The sequence below is a fragment of the Eubalaena glacialis genome, chromosome 3 (genome assembly GCF_028564815.1).
Source record: "Eubalaena glacialis isolate mEubGla1 chromosome 3, mEubGla1.1.hap2.+ XY, whole genome shotgun sequence".
Classification (NCBI taxonomy): domain Eukaryota; kingdom Metazoa; phylum Chordata; class Mammalia; order Artiodactyla; family Balaenidae; genus Eubalaena; species Eubalaena glacialis.
The window spans coordinates 190,838,380-190,857,582 of record NC_083718.1 but is presented as its reverse complement, the minus strand read 5'-3'; the positions used below and the strand labels follow the sequence as shown (position 1 = coordinate 190,857,582).

Genomic DNA, 19,203 nt, shown 5'->3' with positions numbered 1-19,203 from the left:
CAGGTTCAGTGCCGTCGGTCCCTAATGCACAGATAACTGGGTACTATGGGGAGGGACAGTATGGTGACATGTGGCAGTGATGTCCGCAGGCCTTGCAGACAGGGGGTCTGGGCTTGAATCCCAGCACTGCGTGGCCCCGGACAGACGGCTTCACCTCTCTGAGCCTCAGTTTCCCCACCTGTAGAACAAGACTGCAAGGACAACCTACCCCGTCATGAGGCTGTTGTGAGGATTATCTGAGAGAACAGGTGTGAAGCTCTTAGCGGGGGTCCTGGAGCTCAGCCAGTGCTCAGCAGTGGTGACAGTGCCAGCCACCATGCTGAGCTCTTGTGATGTTCCAGGTGCCGTTAGATTTGAGGGCTTCATGTGGACTGACTCCCATTTAATCCTCACAACGCCCTATAAGGTAAGTGCTACTGTTATCCTGTTTTTCACATGTGGACATTCAGGCACAGAGAGGTTAAGTAACACATCCAAGGTCACACAGCCCATGCCAAGATGGATGCTCAGGCGGTGCAGCTCAGAGCCTGGGCTTCCATCTCATAATCCATGATGTTTCCCCCTCACCTGCACTTTCAGGAAGGCATCCCCTTCCTTGTCATTTCCCTCCATGGGAGCCATCAGTAGCTGAGGGTGACAGATGTTTTATAATATTTCTGGGGTATCCCAGAAGGGTCGGCAGGGTGGCTTCTCAGAGGCAGGCAGCTGGTTGGTGGGGGGAGGGCAGAGGCCTGGGGACTGCGTCTTCGCAGGACTAGCTCTCAGGCTGGCCCCCTCACCCCTGCCTCCAGGCCTCCTCCCAACCTCAGCCCTTCCCATGCCCCACCCACCAGAATTTCCCACGTCCTGGCATCCCTGCTAGGGGGTTTCTCCTCTAGTGAGCCCCAGATTTCTGGTTCATCCAAAAAAAAAAAAATTAAGCAGGATTTTCATTTCAAGTTACAGACAACTTTAGAAGCCCATGGTATCAATCGGCCTTTGGAGTCTGCAGCATTAATGATCATTTGGCATTTTTCTGAAGCTGCCTGGACCCAGCACAGAGCTCACTGAGGTGTCAGGATCTCATCCCCACTTTACAGATGTGAAAGCTGAGTCTCAAGCTAAAGGGGGAAGGGCCTCTCGGGCTGGCAGACAGGCTTCCCCAGGAGCTCACACCCATCCGGTCTGCAGAGTGGAGGCCTTGGCCTCCAAGTCCCAGAGATGGGCTGATGCCAGCCACTCTCCCCTCCTGACCTAGTGTTTTCTGCCCCTGCTATCATCCTGGGTCCAGGCCCTAGAGTAACAATCATGATAAAACCAGTAACAGGCAGGCACTGTCCTGAGGGCTGCCAACACTGTTGGCTAATTTGACCCTCATGACAAATGGGGAAACTGAGGCACGGGGGGGTGAGCCCCTTACCCAAGGACACCCGGCCAGTAAGTGCCAGAACCCAAGCCTCACTACTGAGTTGTGCTTTCCCCCCAAATCCCTTCAGCCTTGGGGTCCCACAACCCACTCACTTTTCTCCACTTGTGGAGGGGGGCCTAACAGGCTCCCAGGAAAGCTGAGAGGAGAGGGGAGGGGCAGGCGGGCCAGCCGTTCCTGAGGATGCCTTTGTGTCTTCTCCCTGCTGCCCCGGAGGCCCCCCAGAACCGCTGACCGGCAGGGACCCTCCATGCCCCTCTTTGCTTTTCCCAGGAGGCCTACTCCGTCGCCCGGCAGTTCAACTTGATCCCGCCCATCTGCGAGCAGGCCGAGTACCACATGTTCCAGCGCGAAAAGGTGGAGGTGCAGCTTCCCGAGCTCTTCCACAAGATAGGTGGGCACCCCTGCCCTGCCCCGCCCCGCCCCGCCCTCTCTCTCGCTCCGCCCCATCCCCAGCCCCGCCCCATCCCCACCCCCAGTCCTCCTACCCATCTCCCCACCCAACCCCAGCCCCTCCCTATCCCTCGCTCCGCCTCCTCCCCAGCCCTGCCCCAACCCCATCCCAGATCCCCTCGCCCCATCCCTCGCCCCTGCCCTGCCCCGCCCCTTTCCCCCTCGCCCCGCCCCTTTCCCCCTCGCCCCGCCCCTCCCCTCCTCGGGACCCTGGGTTTGACCTCGTCCGGCTTTCCTCTCCCAGGAGTGGGCGCCATGACCTGGTCCCCTCTGGCCTGCGGCATCGTGTCCGGAAAGTACGACAGTGGCATCCCGCCCTACTCCAGAGCCTCCTTGAAGGTGAAGAAGCGGCCGGGCTGGGGGAGGGGACAGGCAGGGCGGGCATTTTGGAGGGATGGGGCCTTTGGGCAGACACGTTGGTGCTGGGCGGGGCTTCCCTGGGCCACTGTCTGCAGGACGGTTCGGAGCGTGGGAACTTGGAGCCCCAGCTGGCCTGACCCCAAGTCTAGAAAGGCTGCCCACCTGTGGGACATCCCCCAGGTGAAGAAGCCCCTCACTCCCCCGCCCTCCTGCCCTCCCCCCAAGTTCAACCCTCACAACCTGCTCTGGGTACGCGTGTGCCCCCTGTGATGCCTCCTCCCCCTGTAGACACCCCGCCCACTCTCTCTGGCCCATCCCTGAGACCTCTGGGCTGAGGGCTGCGGGGTTTCTTCAGTGTCACTCAGAGATGCCCCCCGGGACAAGTCACCCCCGGCCCACATACAGACAGGCAGGCGCACACACACACACACACACACACACACACACACACCTCGGAGTGGGGACTCAGGAGGGTCTCCAGGCTGCAGGGGTTGGGGGACAAGGAGCAGGGAGAGAAAAGCCTGCCCAGGCCAGGGCAGAGCCAATACTGGAGACCCCAGCCCCAGATTCAAGAGCAGGATGGCCTGCCCCACCCACTCCTGCCCAACCCCCAGCAAGCCTCCCAGGGGGCTCCCTGACTTCGCTGTGGGCACACCTTCTGGGCCGCCCAGCCTCCCAGGAGAAGGGAAGGTCAGCTTGTCCACCTCCTTGTCCAGGCTCAGGGGCCTGGCCTCAGCTCCCCGACAGTCCACAGGCTTCAGATGCAACGGTTCCCATCCTTCCAACTGCCCAGGTCTGGACCACAGCAGGACATGGTTAGGCCGGGGCCGGGGGGTGCTGCCGTGCCCCAAATCATCATTTTGTGCCATGCACACAGAGGTCCAGGTGACCTGCCCTCACCTGTGGGCTGGGCTGTGCCTCCACCCCACAACCAGGGCTACCAGTGGCTGAAGGACAAGATCCTGAGTGAGGAGGGCCGGCGCCAGCAGGCCAAGCTGAAGGAGCTGCAGGCCATCGCGGAGCGCCTGGGCTGCACCCTCCCCCAGCTGGCCATAGGTAAGAGGCTGGGGAGCAGGGTGGAGACCAGTGTCCCAGGGAGATGTCAGGAGTCCCTGAGTGCTTGGGCCACACCCCCTCCACCAGCCAGCTGTGGGTAACGGGCTCCCACATTCATAGGGAGAGGATGGGGGGGTCCCTGAGCACTTGGGCCGTCTCTCCACTGGCGGCAGTTGGTGCCAGGGTCCCCCCAGCACTGCTGAGCCCCTGGTTTGCCAGGCCTTTCCTGGGCACCCTCAGCCCCATGCCCAGGAGGCTGGCCTAGGCAGCGTCAGGGCAGAACCAGAGAGGGCCCTGCCTTGGGTGGGCCTCCCTCACCTCTGGTCTTGCTGCCCCCCAGCCTGGTGCCTGAGGAACGAGGGGGTCAGCTCCGTGCTCTTGGGCGCTTCCAGCGCAGACCAGCTGATGGAGAATATTGGAGCAATACAGGTGAGTGGGGGCCGCCAGCCTTGCTCTGCGCTGGGCAGAGCTCAGGGTCTCAGCCAGTCATCTGTCCAGCACGTACTTGTTGAGTACCTACTACATACCGGACACTGTTCAAGGCACCTGGGCTACAGCAGTGAACCACCAAAAAGCCTTGCTCTCGAAGAGCTGGCTTTCTAGCTGGAACAGACGGAAAACACTAAATGCGAGAAATAAGATTAGAATATGTGTCGGAGGGTGATAAGGACTCTGGAAAAAAAAACCGAGAGCAAGGTCGGGGGTGTCCAGCAGGGGCGGGGAGGGGGGGAGCCGTGGACCCAGGTTGAAGGGGGCTGTAGTGTAGGCTTGTTGACAAAGTGACTTGTGCGCAAAGGCTTGAAGGATGAGGAGTGGGCAGTGCAGATACTCGGGGGAAGAACGCTCCAGGCTGATGCGAAGGTGCAGGGTGGGCACGAGCCCAGGACAGCAATGAGGCCAGAGGGCCTGGAGCAGAGGGGCAGGGGCGGGAGATGAGCTCGGTGTGGGGGCAGACCCGTGGGCCACTGCACGCCCTCTAAGGACTTTGGCAATGGTCCAGTGAGATGGGAGCAGAGGAGGGGCAGGGTCCAACTTAGATTTTAAAAGGCTCCCTCCTGCTCTTTGGCTGCTGAGTGGAGGAAAGAGTTTGGGGAGCAGGAGGGAAGCAGGGAGATTGCTGGGAAGTGATGACGGTGTTGGGGCGAGAGATGGCCGTGGTGCAGATGGACAGCTGGTTGGATCATCTGGATGTTCTGGAAGATGGACCGACAGGACTGGCTGACAGACTGGATGTGAGGGTGCGGGATAGCAGGTCAGACAGCCCCTTGGCTGAGGTCAAGAGGGCTGGAAAAAGCAGTTTGGGGGTGTGAATTATCAGGTGTTCTGGTCCTGGAATCTGCATTTTATGCCGTCGCTGTCCTTCCATTTGAGGGGCAGAGCTTAGACCAGGGCAGGTTCCCTCTGCCCCAAACCTTCTGGAATACAGAAGCAGCATGGCCCCCATCTGCTTCAGGAGCCGCATGCAATGAGAGCAGGACAGTCTGGGGCCAGCGGGCGGCTGGAAGAATGTCCCCCTGTTACAGAACTCAGGCTCAGCTGCTCGTCGCTCAAGAATCCCAATACTGAGACTTCCCTGGAGGTCCAGTGGTTAGGACTCTGCCATTCCACTGCAGAGGGCACGGGCTCTATCCCTGGTTGGGGAACTAAGATCCCACAAGCTGCACGGCGCGGCCAAAAAAAAGAAAAACCAATACTGAGAGACAAGTGTTGGGTAAAAGGAAAGGTATCTTTATTGAGGAAGCTGGCGATCCTGGGAGAAGGAGGACTCATGTCCCAAAGATCCAATTTCCCCGTGTCGATCAGGGGGCAAGAGCTTTTCAAGGGGAGTTTCAGGGGTGCTTTGGGGGCAGAGGGAGGAGGCTATGTACAGAGCAGCACAGTTAGCTCCGACGGTCATCTTGAAATTGGTCATGTGGTCATCTGAGCAGGGCCACCTGATTGTTTTAAGTACAGTTAATCTTCAACTCCAGGGTCAGTTTGTTCCCATTTCCCTGAGGCCAGTTCTTGGAAGTGTGCAGGATGGAGCAGCTTATTTTATGGCTACAGTCTGGTCATCATGCAGTTACTTTTTACACCTGGTGGGGGTTTCAGTAGCCGGAAAACAGCTCAAAGGACACGGCTCAGAATATGACCTATAGCCCTTGAGGAGGAACTAAAAGTCCTTGACTTTGTTTAATGGCTAAACTATTATTATTTTGTCCCGTTTGACTGCCTTTCTTTGCTTTTGCATTTTCTCATTTCTCTGATTAAATTTATTCTTGGGCTAAAGTTCTTCTACAGACAAGAGGCGGGCGTAGGACGTTGTGGGGTGGAGGGGCGGAGCTGTGCTCCAGGAAGGCCCCATAGGGCCCTGCTCCGTTACACCCCACCTCACCTGCAGGCCAGGCCAGTCTTGGTGGTGGATTCTGAATAGCTCCCATCTTTGCACACAGGTCCTTCCAAAACTGTCGTCTTCCATTATCCACGAGATCGATAGCATTTTGGGCAATAAACCCTACAGCAAAAAGGACTACAGATCCTAAGATGCCCCCGGCCGTTTGCCTGGACGGTTTCCGTTTCCCTCCTAGCCTCTCTGTTCGCTTGCTTAAGCTATTTTGAAGCCAAGTCAAGAGTGTGGTTTGCTTCAAAAACAAAACAACGCACCAAGATGTCACCGGGAAAAGATCTCAAAAGTCGCTGCCACACACCACCCGCTGCTTCGCAGGACCGATGTCGGGTTCGTGTCAGGGAGTCGGCATTGATTTGAAGGCACTCGTGCAGTCCCACCCAAGCCTGCCGTCTCTGCTCCTCCTCCAAGAAACCACCACGGCCCGTCTCAGAGACTCAAGTCCCGGCCAGGCCGAGACCAGCTGGGGCCTGGGGGCAGGCAGAGCTGGCCTCTCCTCTGCCGAGAACCCCACCCGGCGTTGGGGAAGGGAAGAGGAAGCCGGGTCTACCTCTTCCTGTGGCCCCTCGGCAGGGCCCTGGTCGGGGCAGGCCTCCCTCTGGGGTCTCCCTCATTCTCCCTCTTGCCAAGGGCTCCAGGTACTTTCCTCGGGCCTGACCTCGGATTCTTCCCCCAGCCCCTTCTCCCAACCACCCGCCCCAGTGTGTCTCCGAGGGGCCTTCCGAGCTGCCCCTTGACCCGCCCCCACCTTGCTGGCAGGGGCAGGGATCCAGGGGGATTCGCCCTGCAGTTTGGGACCCACAAAAAGTTGGGGGGGCTCTGATTTCAAGCTCCTCGCCCCGCCGGCTTCCTCCCCGCAAACAATTGATGAGCCCAGTGCCTGGGCTCCAGTCCAGGTCCCTCCAGGGTCCCACCTGCCCTCCCTCCCTGCCAGGCGCCCCTCTGTCCTCGCCCCAGAAGGCCCCGAGGTCATATGTGCTCGGCTGGACTGGGGCTGCTGACCACACACCAGGTAGCCAGCGTCTGCTGTGCCCGGGGGGTGGTGGCCTTGGGGTCTGCAGAGAGAACGTGCTGGGACCCTTTCAGCGAGGGAGAGTCCCTGGGGTTTTCTGTGCTGCGTGCCTGGGGCCTGGGGGACAGCCAGCAGCAGCCCCCGCGGTCCAGGAAAAGACCCCGGGAGCCTGTCCGTGGAGCAGTGTCCCCTGCGAGGCCTCAGACCAGGTGGGGTGAGGTGCTCTGTCTTGGGTGCTCAGAGCTTGTTACCAGGGCAGCAGTGCCACCCCCAGGACACCTCCACACAGCCCACGAAGACGGAGGGATGGCTGGGGTTGGTCATTCCTTTCCACACCAGCCCCCCTCCCCACAAGCCGGGAACAGACTGGGGACAGGGAGGGAGGGCGGGACATTCACAAGTGTCAGCCCCTTTGCAGCCGGGCCTGGGGCTGCAGGGATGGAGGCGGGGAGGGGGCCGGCCGCCAGGAGGCGCAGCCCCCATAGTCCTGAGCGGCACCCAGCCTTTGCTGGCCGTGGTGGGTGGGAGTTGGGGGCCAGCCTCTGCAGACGCCCCAGCCCACCGGATACGGGCCCTTGTGCCCCTGGGCAGACACAGCCCATCCAGCTTTGCCCTTCAGAGAGGCCCCTCCCTGCCATTATTCTCAGAGGGGCCGCTGTCCAGTCCTGGCTGAGCCGAGGCCTGGGAAACTGGCTTTAAGAAGGCCACAGAAGTGGGGGGGGGGGGAACCTTCCTCCCTCCACTCCTGACCTTTGTGCTGACCCTGGAGTCTAGAACCTTCTCCCTCTTTGTAGACCGGGCCCCTGGGGGTCCTCTTCACCAAGTCCCCTGCACGCTTCAGCCTGTGGGTGTGGGGAGGGGACAAGCCTGTCCCAGCAGAATCCCCAGCCACTTCCCACCATCACACGGTGGGGGTCTGGCTCTGAGGACAGGACACTGCAGTGGGGCGGCTTCCATCCCAGGCCCATCCAGGCGGGGACCAAGTGTTCTGGGCCGGGCAGTCCCAGCAGCTGGCCATGCTCAGGGGCCAGGTTACCGGCTGCTCGTTAGCGAGATGGCTGGACCCCCCTCCACACTGCTGTCACCCTGCCCACCCACTGCTGGAAGAGGGACCAGGGCGAGCAATCGGGCCAAGGTCGGGACTGCCACCCCCCACCCCATGAGCCACACCTGGGAAGGCCGAGCCCGCTGGCTGCATGTTTCCCAGACGGAGGGAGACAAGGGCCCCCAGGGTTGAGCTCTACCAAGGCCTAAATGCCCAGCACAAAGACCCAAGCAGCCTCCCGGCCCTGGGGCACCATCCACGGCCTGGTTCTGTATCCCCCCTGCAAGTGGGTGTGGAGGGATGGCGCCCCGCTTCCTGAGGGAGGGTCCCCCGACTTGGAGGGTGCCGGAGTGGGGAAACAGTGGAGTGGGGCCCAAGGGCGGTCAGAGCCTGGAAACAGAAGAGCTGGGCCAAGGCAGGCCCTGGAGGGGCAGCCTGGGCCCCGCCCGGCATGGGTTTCAGACCAGCCAGCCACACCCCACCTGCTTGAGGGGAAGCCCGCCAAGAGCCCCAGCTGCCAGCCAGCCTCTCACCCTCCCCTTGAAGCAGAGTTTGCCCCCAGGGGTCCACCTGGCAGTGCCCCACACGGGAAGAAGGCCCGGTGTGGGTCAGGGCATGACCAGTCTTCCTTGCTAATGACACACAGAGCCCCCAGCATTTTTCATCCTGAATCTATGGCAAATTCGAGGTCCCGAGGACAAGAGGGGGGCTTGCTCTGTCTTCTGTTCTCTCCAGTCATGTAAATAATGTGCTGTTTTTCTCTCCCCCCCTTATTTTAATGACTGTGGCTCCTCAGCTAACTGCATCCCCTACACAGGCAGAGATGCCATATGCCTCGCACTTCCAAATGACACTCCGTGGAGACGCAGCGCCGTATTTATGGAATGACGAAATAAAACCCAAGCCCGTCAGGGTCTGCTCCTCTCCTCTGCGGGGTCCTCGGGGTCAGGGCTGGGCCAAGGGCAGTGGGAGGGGGAGGAAGCTGCCCCCTGCAGAGGCCAGCAGACTGGGGCCAAGCAGAGGTTGGGAGAAAGGGGCCCTGGGGGAGAGGCAAAGATTGGGGACCGAGACCCCCTTCTCTCCCAAGTGATTCAAGGATGGAAGTTGGTGGGAGGCTGCTGGACGCCCCTGAGGACAGAGAGGTCAGGGTCCAGGGAGGCCTGTGGGCTGTCTCTGGGGGATCAGTGTTCCTCTGAGCAATGCTGTTTCAGGGAGCAGGTGGGAGGGGGGGGCACCACCCCTGAACACCCCTTTTTGGGGCGCCCCCTTCCCAGAGAGCCTTTCAGCCTCATGGGGCTGTGTCTCCTCAGGTGGGAGGTGGCTTTAGATGACACCCCATCCCCCTCACATCCTTCCCCGGCCACCCCCATCCTAGATCAGTGAGAAGCTAGGAAAACACTCTTTGATCCAATCCTTTCCCAAAGGATTTATTAAAACACCGAAAACCAAGACATACACAGAGTACAAAGTAAAGGGAACGGGGTCGGTTACAGTCTTTGTCGAGCCTCCTACACATCCTCCCGAAGACCGGACAGGTGACTACACACAGGGGCTCAGCCTCCAGCCCCGGCTCCCTAGCTGGGACCGTCCCGACTCACCGCAGCGCCCTGGCCCCTTCGCCAGCTGGGGGCTCTACCAGGCAAGGGGCCGGCCCCTCTCAGCTGGGCCAGATGCTGGCCTGGGTGCGGGCGTCTGCTCCCTCATCCTCCCACGCACTGATGCACGGGCGGGGGGGGGGGGGGGTGGGCCTCTCCCCTTCCCCTCAACCCCAGGCACAGAGGAGCCATGGGAGGCTCAGGCTCCCAGCTCAATATCAGGGGTTCAGGACACACACACACCCAACGGGCCCTTTCTGGGTTACCGCACCTAAAAAAATACTTTGTTTAAAAAAAATCTGAAAACTAAGAAAAAAATCCCAAAACACAAGCCAATGACTTTGGGCTGATGCACCACGACTGTAAACTTCCAGAAGTATAAAATGGGGCGGGAGCCAGCTTCCTCGACAGAGATAGTGGTCGGCACAGGACAACTGCAGGTACGGAGCGGGGGACCCTGGACCGTGGCCAGGCCAAGACCTCAGCCCCCGCCTCCCAGCCAAGCTCCTTCCTGCCACCCCACTCTGGGCACACTCCGGAGGTCCCCGAGCCTACCCTCTACACGATCCCCTCAGGCCCTCAGCATCCCTGGGACCCAACACCTGGCAGCATAGGGCTACAGGTGTCCCTGGGGCAAGACTCAGCCAACCCCTGACCTGGGCCAGGGAGTCCCCAGAGGACCCTGGGAAGGGACGCCCAACAAGCAGGAGGGCAGGTGGCTGCACGAGTCGTGGTACCAGCAGAACAGGACCATGGTCATCACTTGCAGAAAACAAAGGAGCTTCTGAAGGCGGCTTGCAGGGAGGGCCTCCTTGCACAGGGTCTCAGGATGTGCTTCCGTGGTGGGCATGTGCAAGGGGACCCCCGGACACAGTCCAGCCCAAACTCCCCTGGTCACCCAGGAGCCCAGCCAGCTACGCCTTCCGAGACTGTGGCCCCAAGATGGTTCAACAGAAAGCCTACTCAGCACTGGTCTAAATAATAAGGTGGCTGGAAACAAAAATGCGGGCTGGCACTTCTGGCTTCCGCTTGCATGTGACGACTCTCCTGCCCGCGGGAAAAACCAAACCCAGCCTGAAGATGCCGAAGACCGTGGATGGCCAACACCCCCTCCCCACCACTACAACTTTCGGCAGGAGATAACTTGATAAACCAAGAAGAAAACATTCTTAAGATCCTTTTTCTTCTCCAAAACCAGTCAGCCAGAAACCCACTCCCCAGCTGTCCGCAGCCCCCCCTCCCAGGCCTCCCAGGTGCTGGTCTTGGAGAGCTGAGCCTTTCCTGGACCAGGCAGTGCCGGGGGCCAGGCCATCCATGGGTGCCTGGCTCTGGCTGGTAGAGGAAAAGGGCAGAGGCCTGGGAAGGAGGAGAAACAGAAGGGCAGAGGGAAGCTGGCTGGGGAGCAAGGGCTGGCAGGGGAAGGACCACCTGCCCTTGGAGTGAGGCAGTGGGGACAACACAGACCCCGTCCTCTACCACGTGCCCCCTGACCTGACATTCAGGACCCATCCACTGTGTTCCCCACCAGGCCAGCCAGTCTGGCAGGCTGACTGCCTGCTTGAGAGGGCAGAGTCACAGGGCCCCATGTCGGGGGCTCCTGGCAGTCACGCTGCCCGTGGCCTGAGCCAGAACCTCTGCAGGGGGGCACGGGTCGGAGGACCACGTGGCACTGGACAAACCATAGGGGACAGGAATGACCCCACCCTTCCGGGAGGCGGGGTCAGCAGCTGTCACGTGTGTCCTGGACACCTGTGCGCCCCCCCCACTCCTCCCACCCGCAGTGCCAGGGTTGGCCAGCCTGGAGATGGCAGGGGCCTTGGGGGTCCAGCCCTCTAGGGGTTCAGGGAGAGCTGGCCAATGGCCCTGTGTCCCCAAGACACCCCCAAATCCTGGCCCCAGTCCTGGCCAGGGAGCAGAACAGAACCCCCCTGGTGCCTCCACCCCTAGGCCCAGCTTGTCTCTCTCTCAGACAAGATTCTGCACCCAGGGCTCCAAGCCAGGAAGGCCCCTCCCTGCTCAAGGCTTGGAATTCCCTTCCAGGCTGGGCCAGAGGGAACATGAGACACAGACAGGCCCAGGCCCTGGCCCGTTCCTCCCTTCCTCCAAACTGGGGCCATCACAGCGTACCACCGGCTGCGTGAAGGAGGATCAGGATTCCAGTGGGGCGTTACTGGCGGGAAACAAGGCAGGAAGCTGGGGACACTCCAGCTGGGAAGACTGCAGAGGCTACTGGGTCCTGCCTCCTGCCTCCAAGCTTTCCCCAAGCCTTCCGAGAACACAGCGAGGGCAGTCGTGGCCCACCCCAGATGGCAAGTGCCCAGATCAAGGCCTCTCCAGGGACAAGAGGAGAGGGAGGGATAAGTCCGGGCTCCAGCGTGTGGCCTGGCTTCTCCACATCTGCGGCCAGATCGCACGGGGAGTGTGCACCTGGAGGTGGGGGTGACGGGCACCCCCAGGGCACAGGGCAGGACCAGGGGCTCCTGGGCCCCCCTCAGCGCTGCTGTGACCCTCCCCACTGGAACACTAGCCACACCCCGGCAGGGGGAGAGCACGCCCCTTCCCACGGAGGCCTGAGAGGAAGCCTCCGGCAGCCCCCAGGCCAACACCTGCAGGCCCTGCCCTCCCCTTCTCTCCGGGGAACAAGTGACCTGCCACGCAGGGCAGGGGCCACAGACCCTCCGCTGGTGACGACCGAGTCCAGGGCCTGTGAGACAGGCTGGGCCAGGGACAGACACCTGTCCCACGGAGACAGCACATACTTGGTGGTCTCCAGCCTTGCAGGAAGCGGCCTGGCCTGACCTGGGCATCAGCCAGGTCTCTACCCTCAGGCCGGCCAGTTCCCCAGTCCTGACCCACCTGGCACCGGGGGGCCTCACGGGCAAGGGGCTGGAGCACGGTGCAGGCGGGATGGGGGGATGGGGGCAGACTGAGGGCGCCCAGGGCGGGCACCTCGTCCTCCTCAGCCGGGCCGAGTCCGTGGGCGGCCTCTGGGCTCCCAGGAGCTTCCCTTCAGGTCCGGAACCCGTCGGCAGAGAGAGACGTACGTGCTGCAAGTCAGACTCCCCCACGCGTCACTCGACTTTTATCAAGACAAACTTGTTCAAGTCTTCAACAGGAAAGTGCAAAAGATGTACAAAGAAATGAAATCTCTTCTAGGAAGTCGTCCTGGCAGAGGTGGCCAAGGGGTGCGTCCCGGGTGGTGTGGGGAGCACTTGGGTTAGGAGCAGGTGGCACTTCTGGGCTCAGGCGGCCTTGTCCCCATGAGGTGGCATTTCTCGGTTTCCCTTTCTGTCCTCGGGTGGCGTGGCTCTAGAAAGGCGGCAGCTTTTCTCTCCTGCGGGGGTCGGGCAGGGGGCCCGACAGGCGCGGCTGCAAGAGGCAGATCACGGGTCACACAGCTGGGGGCTCGGGTCCCCACAGGGGTGGCACCCAACACCCTAGACCACCCACTATGACCTGTCATGGCCAACTGACACCAGGGGGTCCCCTAGCCCAGACCTCCCAGCCTCGGGCCACGGCCACGCCTGGGGCGTGGAGGAGGCGGGGACCCCAAGGAGCAGCCTGTCTGGAACCGCCCCACCCCCGAGCCTCCGCGCCGAAGCAGAGGTTCTGATGGGACACACAGCTTAGCGGGGGCTGTCAGCGGGGCGGAGGAGGCCACAGCAGACTGGTGGTTTCTCAGGACTCAAACCCTCTCCCAGCCGGTAACACTGAGCCGCACACACGCCGGGCCACCCTCCTGGTCCTGGGCAGGGGTTGGGGGGAGGTGACGTCCCAGGGCGTCCACCACCCAGCAGGAAAGCGCAGGCAGAACGGTGGAGTCAGGGCTCCAGGCTGGGGGCAATGGCCCCTGACTCACTGCCGGGGCCACGCACGCACACCAACACACCGGCGCACAGACGCACGCGTGTACGCAGGGGAGCACGCCCACGTGCACCCGCCCTGCCGTGTGCTGCCCCCCAGCCTCCCGGGGAAGCGTCTGGAAGCCTAGGAAGACACACCGGCCCCAAGACGGTCCCCGAGCGTGGAGGGGCGAGGCCCCCGGGCCCCAGGGCCGTGAAGAAGCGCAGGGACCAGGGCCCGTACTGGCCTGGCCTGACTCGCCAAGCCAAGGAGGGACAAGGGACAGCGCAGCGCCCACGAGCGGCCTCACCTCCACTGGAAACGAGCCCGGCAGCAGAGGGAAATCTCGGGGACGGCTAGATATCTGCGGCAAAGAGAGGAGAGCTTGGCTTGCCTGGGGCGGCGGGGGGCCGGCTGGGGCCCCGCGGGCGCCCCTGCCCATGCCGCCCGGAAGCAGACGGGCACCTACCGGTCACATAGGGCCCCAGGGGCATCTGGTTGTAGTTGACAATCCCTCCCGGTCCAGGGCCCCGGAAGTTGGGCCCAAAGTTGTTGCTGTACATCTGGGAAGAGCCGAAAGCGCCCTGGAGGCAAGGACTCAGGTTTAAAGGTCCAAGTCCCGCGCCGGCCCGAGCCCCCACCCAGGGCGCCCAGGACGTGCGTGGGGGGCTGGGGCCGGGGCGCAGGCCGGGCCTGACCTGCTGGATGGTGGGGTCCCCGGCTCGGTTGGTCAGGCGGCTCAGGATGCTGCGCTCTGACATCTGGAGACGGGCGGCCACCGGGGGGATGCGGGACAGCATGGAGGGCAGGCGCGTCACATCCGCCTTCATGTCGCTCAGCAGCTCCTCCAGCTGGTTCAGGACTGGGGAGGGAAGGGGAGGCGCGGGGCGCGGCACCCAAGCGGGCACTTAGCTACCAGGCTGTGTCGCTGTGTTACTGCACCCGCGCAGCGGACGCCAGGGGGCGCCCTTCACCCGGCCCTCCCAGCCAGCCAGGCAGAGCCCCGCCGGCTGCTGGACAAGAGCCCGGTTTTCCCAGCAGCTTCTCCCGGGCCGAGGGCTGCAGAGATGACAGCCAGGAACCCCGACCCAACGCTGGGCTTCCCCCCGGGCCCTCAGCCAGCCTCCTGGCTCCCGGGGAGGCCTGCAGCACTGGCCACTGCGGGGGGACAGGGTCCGCGCCCAACGCAGAGCAGCCTCAGGAAACTTCTCCCAGGCAGCGGGGGCCGCAGAGTCCAGGGACCCTCACGTGAGCTTGGCTCACCCCCTCCCTCTAACCAGCCTGGGAACTTCCTCAGGATTTGGAGCACGAGGGTCAAAGATGAGAATCCCGGGAGACCTTGGGCAGCTACTTCACCTCCCCGAGCACCGACTTTAAAATGGGATGAGAAACCTCACCACTTAAAGATATTACAAGGGTTAAAGAGAGAACGTATTTAAGGCACATTGTCGTAAGTTGGGAGACTGGGACTGACACAAACACACGACTACATATAAAATAGATACCTAACAAGGACCTACGGTACAGCACAGGGAACTCTACTCTATACTCTGTAATGGCCTGTATGGAAAAAGGATCTAAAAGAGAGTGGACATACGCATGTGGATTACTGATTCGCTTTGCTGTACACCTGAAACTAACACAACATTGTAAATCTACTCCAATAAAAAAAATTTTTTTTAATTTTAAAAAGGTCCTCTCCTCTGTCACTAAAAAAAAAATTAAATAAAAAAATAAAACATGTTGTCAAGGCTCGATAAACGAGCTGTACAACTTAATAGTCTTCTATGTCACCTACCCGCCACCCAGGGCCTGCACGGCGCTGACCTTCCGAAAAAGGCTAGAAAAGCAAGGGCCTCGCTTTCCCCACAGGTAAGAGCAGAGGCTGGATGACAGCCTGTCCCATCTGATGTCCTGTCCCCAGCCCCACGCCCCCACCTATGGCTATGGAGCCGCTGGGCAGGAGCAAGGTAGGTGGGTCCCCCTCCAGGGAGCGGGCTCGCTCACCCTTGTGCAGGACGGCATTGGCAGGCTTGTTCCCGGCGAGGGACTCCTTGGACAGGTGCTGGTGGCTCTCGGCAAGGCACTCCACCTCGGCCAGGCGGGCATTGAGGGCCATGGCGGGGTGGTTGGGGTCCTGGGTCATGTTGAGGTACGCGGCCCTCCGGAGTTGCTCCTCGATGACCAGCGCCTGCTCCAGCAGCTGAGAGGGCGGGGGGAGGAGAGGGACTGAGCGCTGGCCTGGCCCCCCTCCGCCAGCACCCACCCCCGCAGGCCAAGGCTCTGGCGGAAAGCAGGGAAGGAGGACACACACCCTCACCCGGCTGTCCACCCTCTGGGCCACCCCTTAGAGCCCGCCCCAAGCTGAGTTCTCTGCACCCATCACCCAGGGCAGGGACACTCGCCCAGTGGGGCCTGGCCCAGAGCAAGGACCCAGCACCTGTTCGTTGATTGACTAAATGACTCCCTTTCCTGGACAGTCTGGCCCGCATCCAGATATACAGGGTGGGGGGTTGCTGCTCACTCATTTCTTTGCCCCAGACCTTCATGTAACTTGCCCCAGACCTTCATGTAACCTGCCCTCTTGCAGCACCCCGCCCCCAGCCTCTGGCCCTGCCAAGGACTGACCTTGAACCTGCGGGCCAGGAACTTGTTCTTCATCTCCAGGTAGTTGCCCTTGTGGATCTCGGACTTGAAGGGCTCGTTGAGGATCATGTATCTCGGGTCGTTCTGGATGTCCTGCCAACGGGCATAGCCGTGCCTGGGTGGGGCACCGTTAAGGGCAAACCTGGCCATGGGGTGGTGGGCGGGAGACCAGCCCAGGGCTTGGCGCCCTGGCTTTGTGCTCTCCAGATAGTCATTAACCTTGGCTGCGAGATGAGCATGTGGGCAAGGGTGACTTGACGATCAGTGGACACCGACAGGGGCCCCCAGGAGCCCAGACGTGGCACCGAGGCTTCATCAGATCAACTCCTTCATCCCCAAAACCCAGAGGATGGAAACATCCGAGTCCTAACCCCCAGCACCTGTGGCTGTGACCCTATTTGGAAATAGGGTATTTCCAGGTGTAATCAGATTAAGAAGGGATCATCCTGGGAGAGAGTGGGCACTAATCCAGTGACTGATGTCCTTGTGAGAGGAGGAAATTTGGACACAGAGAGACACCCAGGTAAGAAGGCCATGTGAGTGACAACAGAGGCAGAGACTGGAATGGTGCAGCTGTAAGCCAAGGGACGCCAAGGACTGACAGCCGCCACCAGGAGCTGGGGACAGGAAAGGAAGGGGCCTCTGCTGGAGCCTTCACAGGGAACAAAGAAACACAACACAATTTTCTTGCCCAAAGTCCCACAGTTAGTGAGGGGCAGAGTCAGGGTTCGAACCCAGGCAGGCTGGCTCCAAGCATCTTAACCTCCACGACTGGGTCCACAGGCCAAATCCAGCCCACAGCCTGTTTTTGTAAATAAAGCTTTATTGGAACATGGCCACACTTGTTGGTAACGTATTGTGGCTACTTCTGCTACCATGGCAGACTGGAGGAGTCCTCTGCAAAGCCTGAAATATCCACTCCCCGGCCCCTCCCAGGAAAGGTCTGCCGACCCCTGATCTACAACTTTCCACCTCTCGTTATAATAACCAGCCCCACTCCAGGTCGTCATGAAGGCCGGCTTTGCTGGGTGGCTCCCCCCCGGGTAGCTGTGTGGCCCTCTCCTTGCCTCTGGGAGGTCTGTACTCAATGTCGCCTTCTCTGACCTTCCCACGTTACAGGCAACCCCCACCCACAAAGCTCCCTTTTCCCATCCTCCCTTTATCATGTTCCTTGAACCCCACACTTTGCTAATTTATGCTGTTCACCATCTACCCCCAGTAGGATGTGAGCTCTGGGTAGACAGAGATTTGGGGCTGTTTTGTTCATGGCTGCATCCTCCGTGCCTGGCACATGACAGGTGATCAGTAAAGATAGAATTGAAGAATGAATGAATGAATGAAAGCCTTCCTAAATGGTGAAGCACCCTTCAGGTGTCATCAATGGGAGGAGGTGAGGTCTGTATCAGGTAGGAATTAGGAGCATTTGTTGTGGAGTCAGATGGAAGGGCTGTGTGTCCCTGAGCAAGTCACTTGGCCTCTCTGAGCAGCTGTTTCCTCCTCTGTGTAACGGGGATCGTAGTAGTGACCCTTTGGGAAGGCTGCTGTGAGGATGGAGTATTGAGTATAAAGGGACAAGCTACCATTACGATCACGGTCACTGTCATCGTCACCAGGAAAGGGTCCCTGGCACCTGGTTAGGAGCACCAGCCCCTGACTCCTCACCCCACAAGCCCCACACCCCTCCCTGAGGTCCACAGAGGAACAGATCAGAGTCCTGCCCAGCCCAGCTTGGCCAAGGATACGTCACGATGCCCGCCAGCAGCCAGTAGTCATGGCGCCGGTGCCAGATGTCGTAGATTTTCCCCGAGGACACAGCAGCACGTTCCTCGTTCTGCCACAGTGTGTGTAGCTCTGGGAAGCCAGCCAAGGGGAGCAGAATGAGATGCCCCCCAGCCCCCATAGAGGTGGGCCTAGGAAAGCCTCTCCCTCACTACCTACCATCTCCCCACCCCGAGAGGTTCAGTGTTCCAGCGTTACTAGGAAAGGTCATACCGCGGATTTCTGTCAACCATTCACACGTTAGTATAATATAACCATCTGCCCAGACTCCTGGGACCAACCATCAGGAAGCCTGCGACACAAACAGGCACTGCTCTCTGCCCACGGCCCCACCCCAGTACCTGTGAAGCCCCCGTCTGCAATGTTGAACATGAACTTGAACTTCCCGATCTTGTCCTCCCTCTTCCCCTCCTCATCTTCCTCTTTGTCACCATTTTGCTGTGTTTCAATGGGCTCCTTCTCCTCAGCTTTGGTGTCATCTGTGGGAGGACAGACCCACCTTCATCTATCCATCCCAAAGGCACTGCCCAGGGGCCTCTTTCCCCCAAGCACTGGGGACCCAAAGGCAAGCGGGAATCACATCTCCCCACCCGCAAGGGGCTCACTCCCCAAAGGGATTTGAAACAGACAAGCCAGCAGCCCCCTCTCTCCATCCTGAGCAGGGAGGGCTGCTCCAAGCCTGAGTGTCCCTCCACCAAGTCAGGACCACCTGGGAACAGTGGGGATGCGGGGGACTGTGAAAATGCAGCTTATGTTGAAGTAGGGCAGTGCCGCCTTGGGGCTCTGATCTGGGGACGACCGTTCCAGAACGGTCACTTAGAAGGACACAGGCTGCCAGCTGAACCCCAAATGCTCTAGGCCAAACTCTATGACCAGCTCTCCTTCCCCCTGGTGGTGGCCGGGGCCACAGGAGAGGTCAGGAGAGAGGAGGTGGAAGGTCTGTCCCCTGAGGGGCTGGCGAGTCCAGGCTCCCACCCAGCAGCTCTGATCAGGGCCTGGGGCCAAGGGGACGGTACCCAGGAGGCTGTAAGAGGACCAAGAGGCTCCAGATGGTTCCCTCAAGAGACCAAGGGACACAGGACAGAGCACATGCAAGAGCCCCAAACCTGGCCTGAAATCACTGCCATCGCCTCTGCTGTGAATCAAGCTCAGCTCCAACTTGTCCAGAATCTTCTCCTTCTCAGCAAGCACTTCTTCTGCAAGACAAAGTGTGTTCACAGAGTGGGGAGGGGTCCAGAAGGGCAGAGGAGACTCCAGGCTGGTGGCTTCCCAACAGTGCTTTAGCCATGCACGGAATCCTCTCCATCATCTTACTCAGAAGTCCAACAGGTACCATCAGGGAGGGTCCTCTGGGGAGGCAGGGTGGGGGCGGGACCTCCCCCCACCCACCCATCCCAGCAGCACCCTCCCCCCAAACTTCTCAAGGCACAGTCTCCGAACCCTCCCTACCACAATGATAACCAGAGGACTCAAAGTTCTGGCAACATGTCAGGGCTTCGTTAACACAAAACCCCTCTTACAGACACCCAGAAATGTCAGGCAATATCTATCACATTAAAAAAACACACGGGTGCACTCACAAGAAGAAAAGGAAATTGCCAGGTGCCATAAATGAATGGAAAC

At 60.5% G+C, this 19,203-nt stretch overlaps 2 protein-coding genes across 3 annotated transcripts in view; one reads left to right on the top strand and one right to left on the bottom strand.

Moving 5' to 3' along the window:
* Positions 1 to 8,617, top strand: part of KCNAB2 (potassium voltage-gated channel subfamily A regulatory beta subunit 2) — a 94,645-nt gene extending 86,028 nt beyond the window's left edge. For both annotated transcript variants that reach the window (XM_061187157.1, XM_061187158.1), the window contains 5 exons: positions 1,679 to 1,799; positions 2,103 to 2,197; positions 3,154 to 3,274; positions 3,615 to 3,703; positions 5,707 to 8,617. In XM_061187157.1, the coding sequence (XP_061043140.1) occupies positions 1,679 to 1,799; positions 2,103 to 2,197; positions 3,154 to 3,274; positions 3,615 to 3,703; positions 5,707 to 5,796 (516 nt within the window). In that variant the 3' untranslated portion in view covers positions 5,797 to 8,617. The remainder of the gene's footprint in view (positions 1 to 1,678; positions 1,800 to 2,102; positions 2,198 to 3,153; positions 3,275 to 3,614; positions 3,704 to 5,706) is intronic.
* Positions 8,618 to 13,481: 4,864 nt separating this feature from the next.
* Positions 13,482 to 19,203, bottom strand: part of CHD5 (chromodomain helicase DNA binding protein 5) — a 61,267-nt gene continuing 55,545 nt past the window's right edge. The window contains exons 34-41 of the mRNA XM_061187159.1: positions 18,687 to 18,776; positions 17,922 to 18,059; positions 17,544 to 17,652; positions 15,784 to 15,916; positions 15,163 to 15,358; positions 13,854 to 14,017; positions 13,625 to 13,739; positions 13,482 to 13,519 (exon numbers count right to left, since the gene is read on the bottom strand). Of these exons, the coding sequence (XP_061043142.1) occupies positions 13,512 to 13,519; positions 13,625 to 13,739; positions 13,854 to 14,017; positions 15,163 to 15,358; positions 15,784 to 15,916; positions 17,544 to 17,652; positions 17,922 to 18,059; positions 18,687 to 18,776 (953 nt within the window). The 3' untranslated portion in view covers positions 13,482 to 13,511. The remainder of the gene's footprint in view (positions 13,520 to 13,624; positions 13,740 to 13,853; positions 14,018 to 15,162; positions 15,359 to 15,783; positions 15,917 to 17,543; positions 17,653 to 17,921; positions 18,060 to 18,686; positions 18,777 to 19,203) is intronic.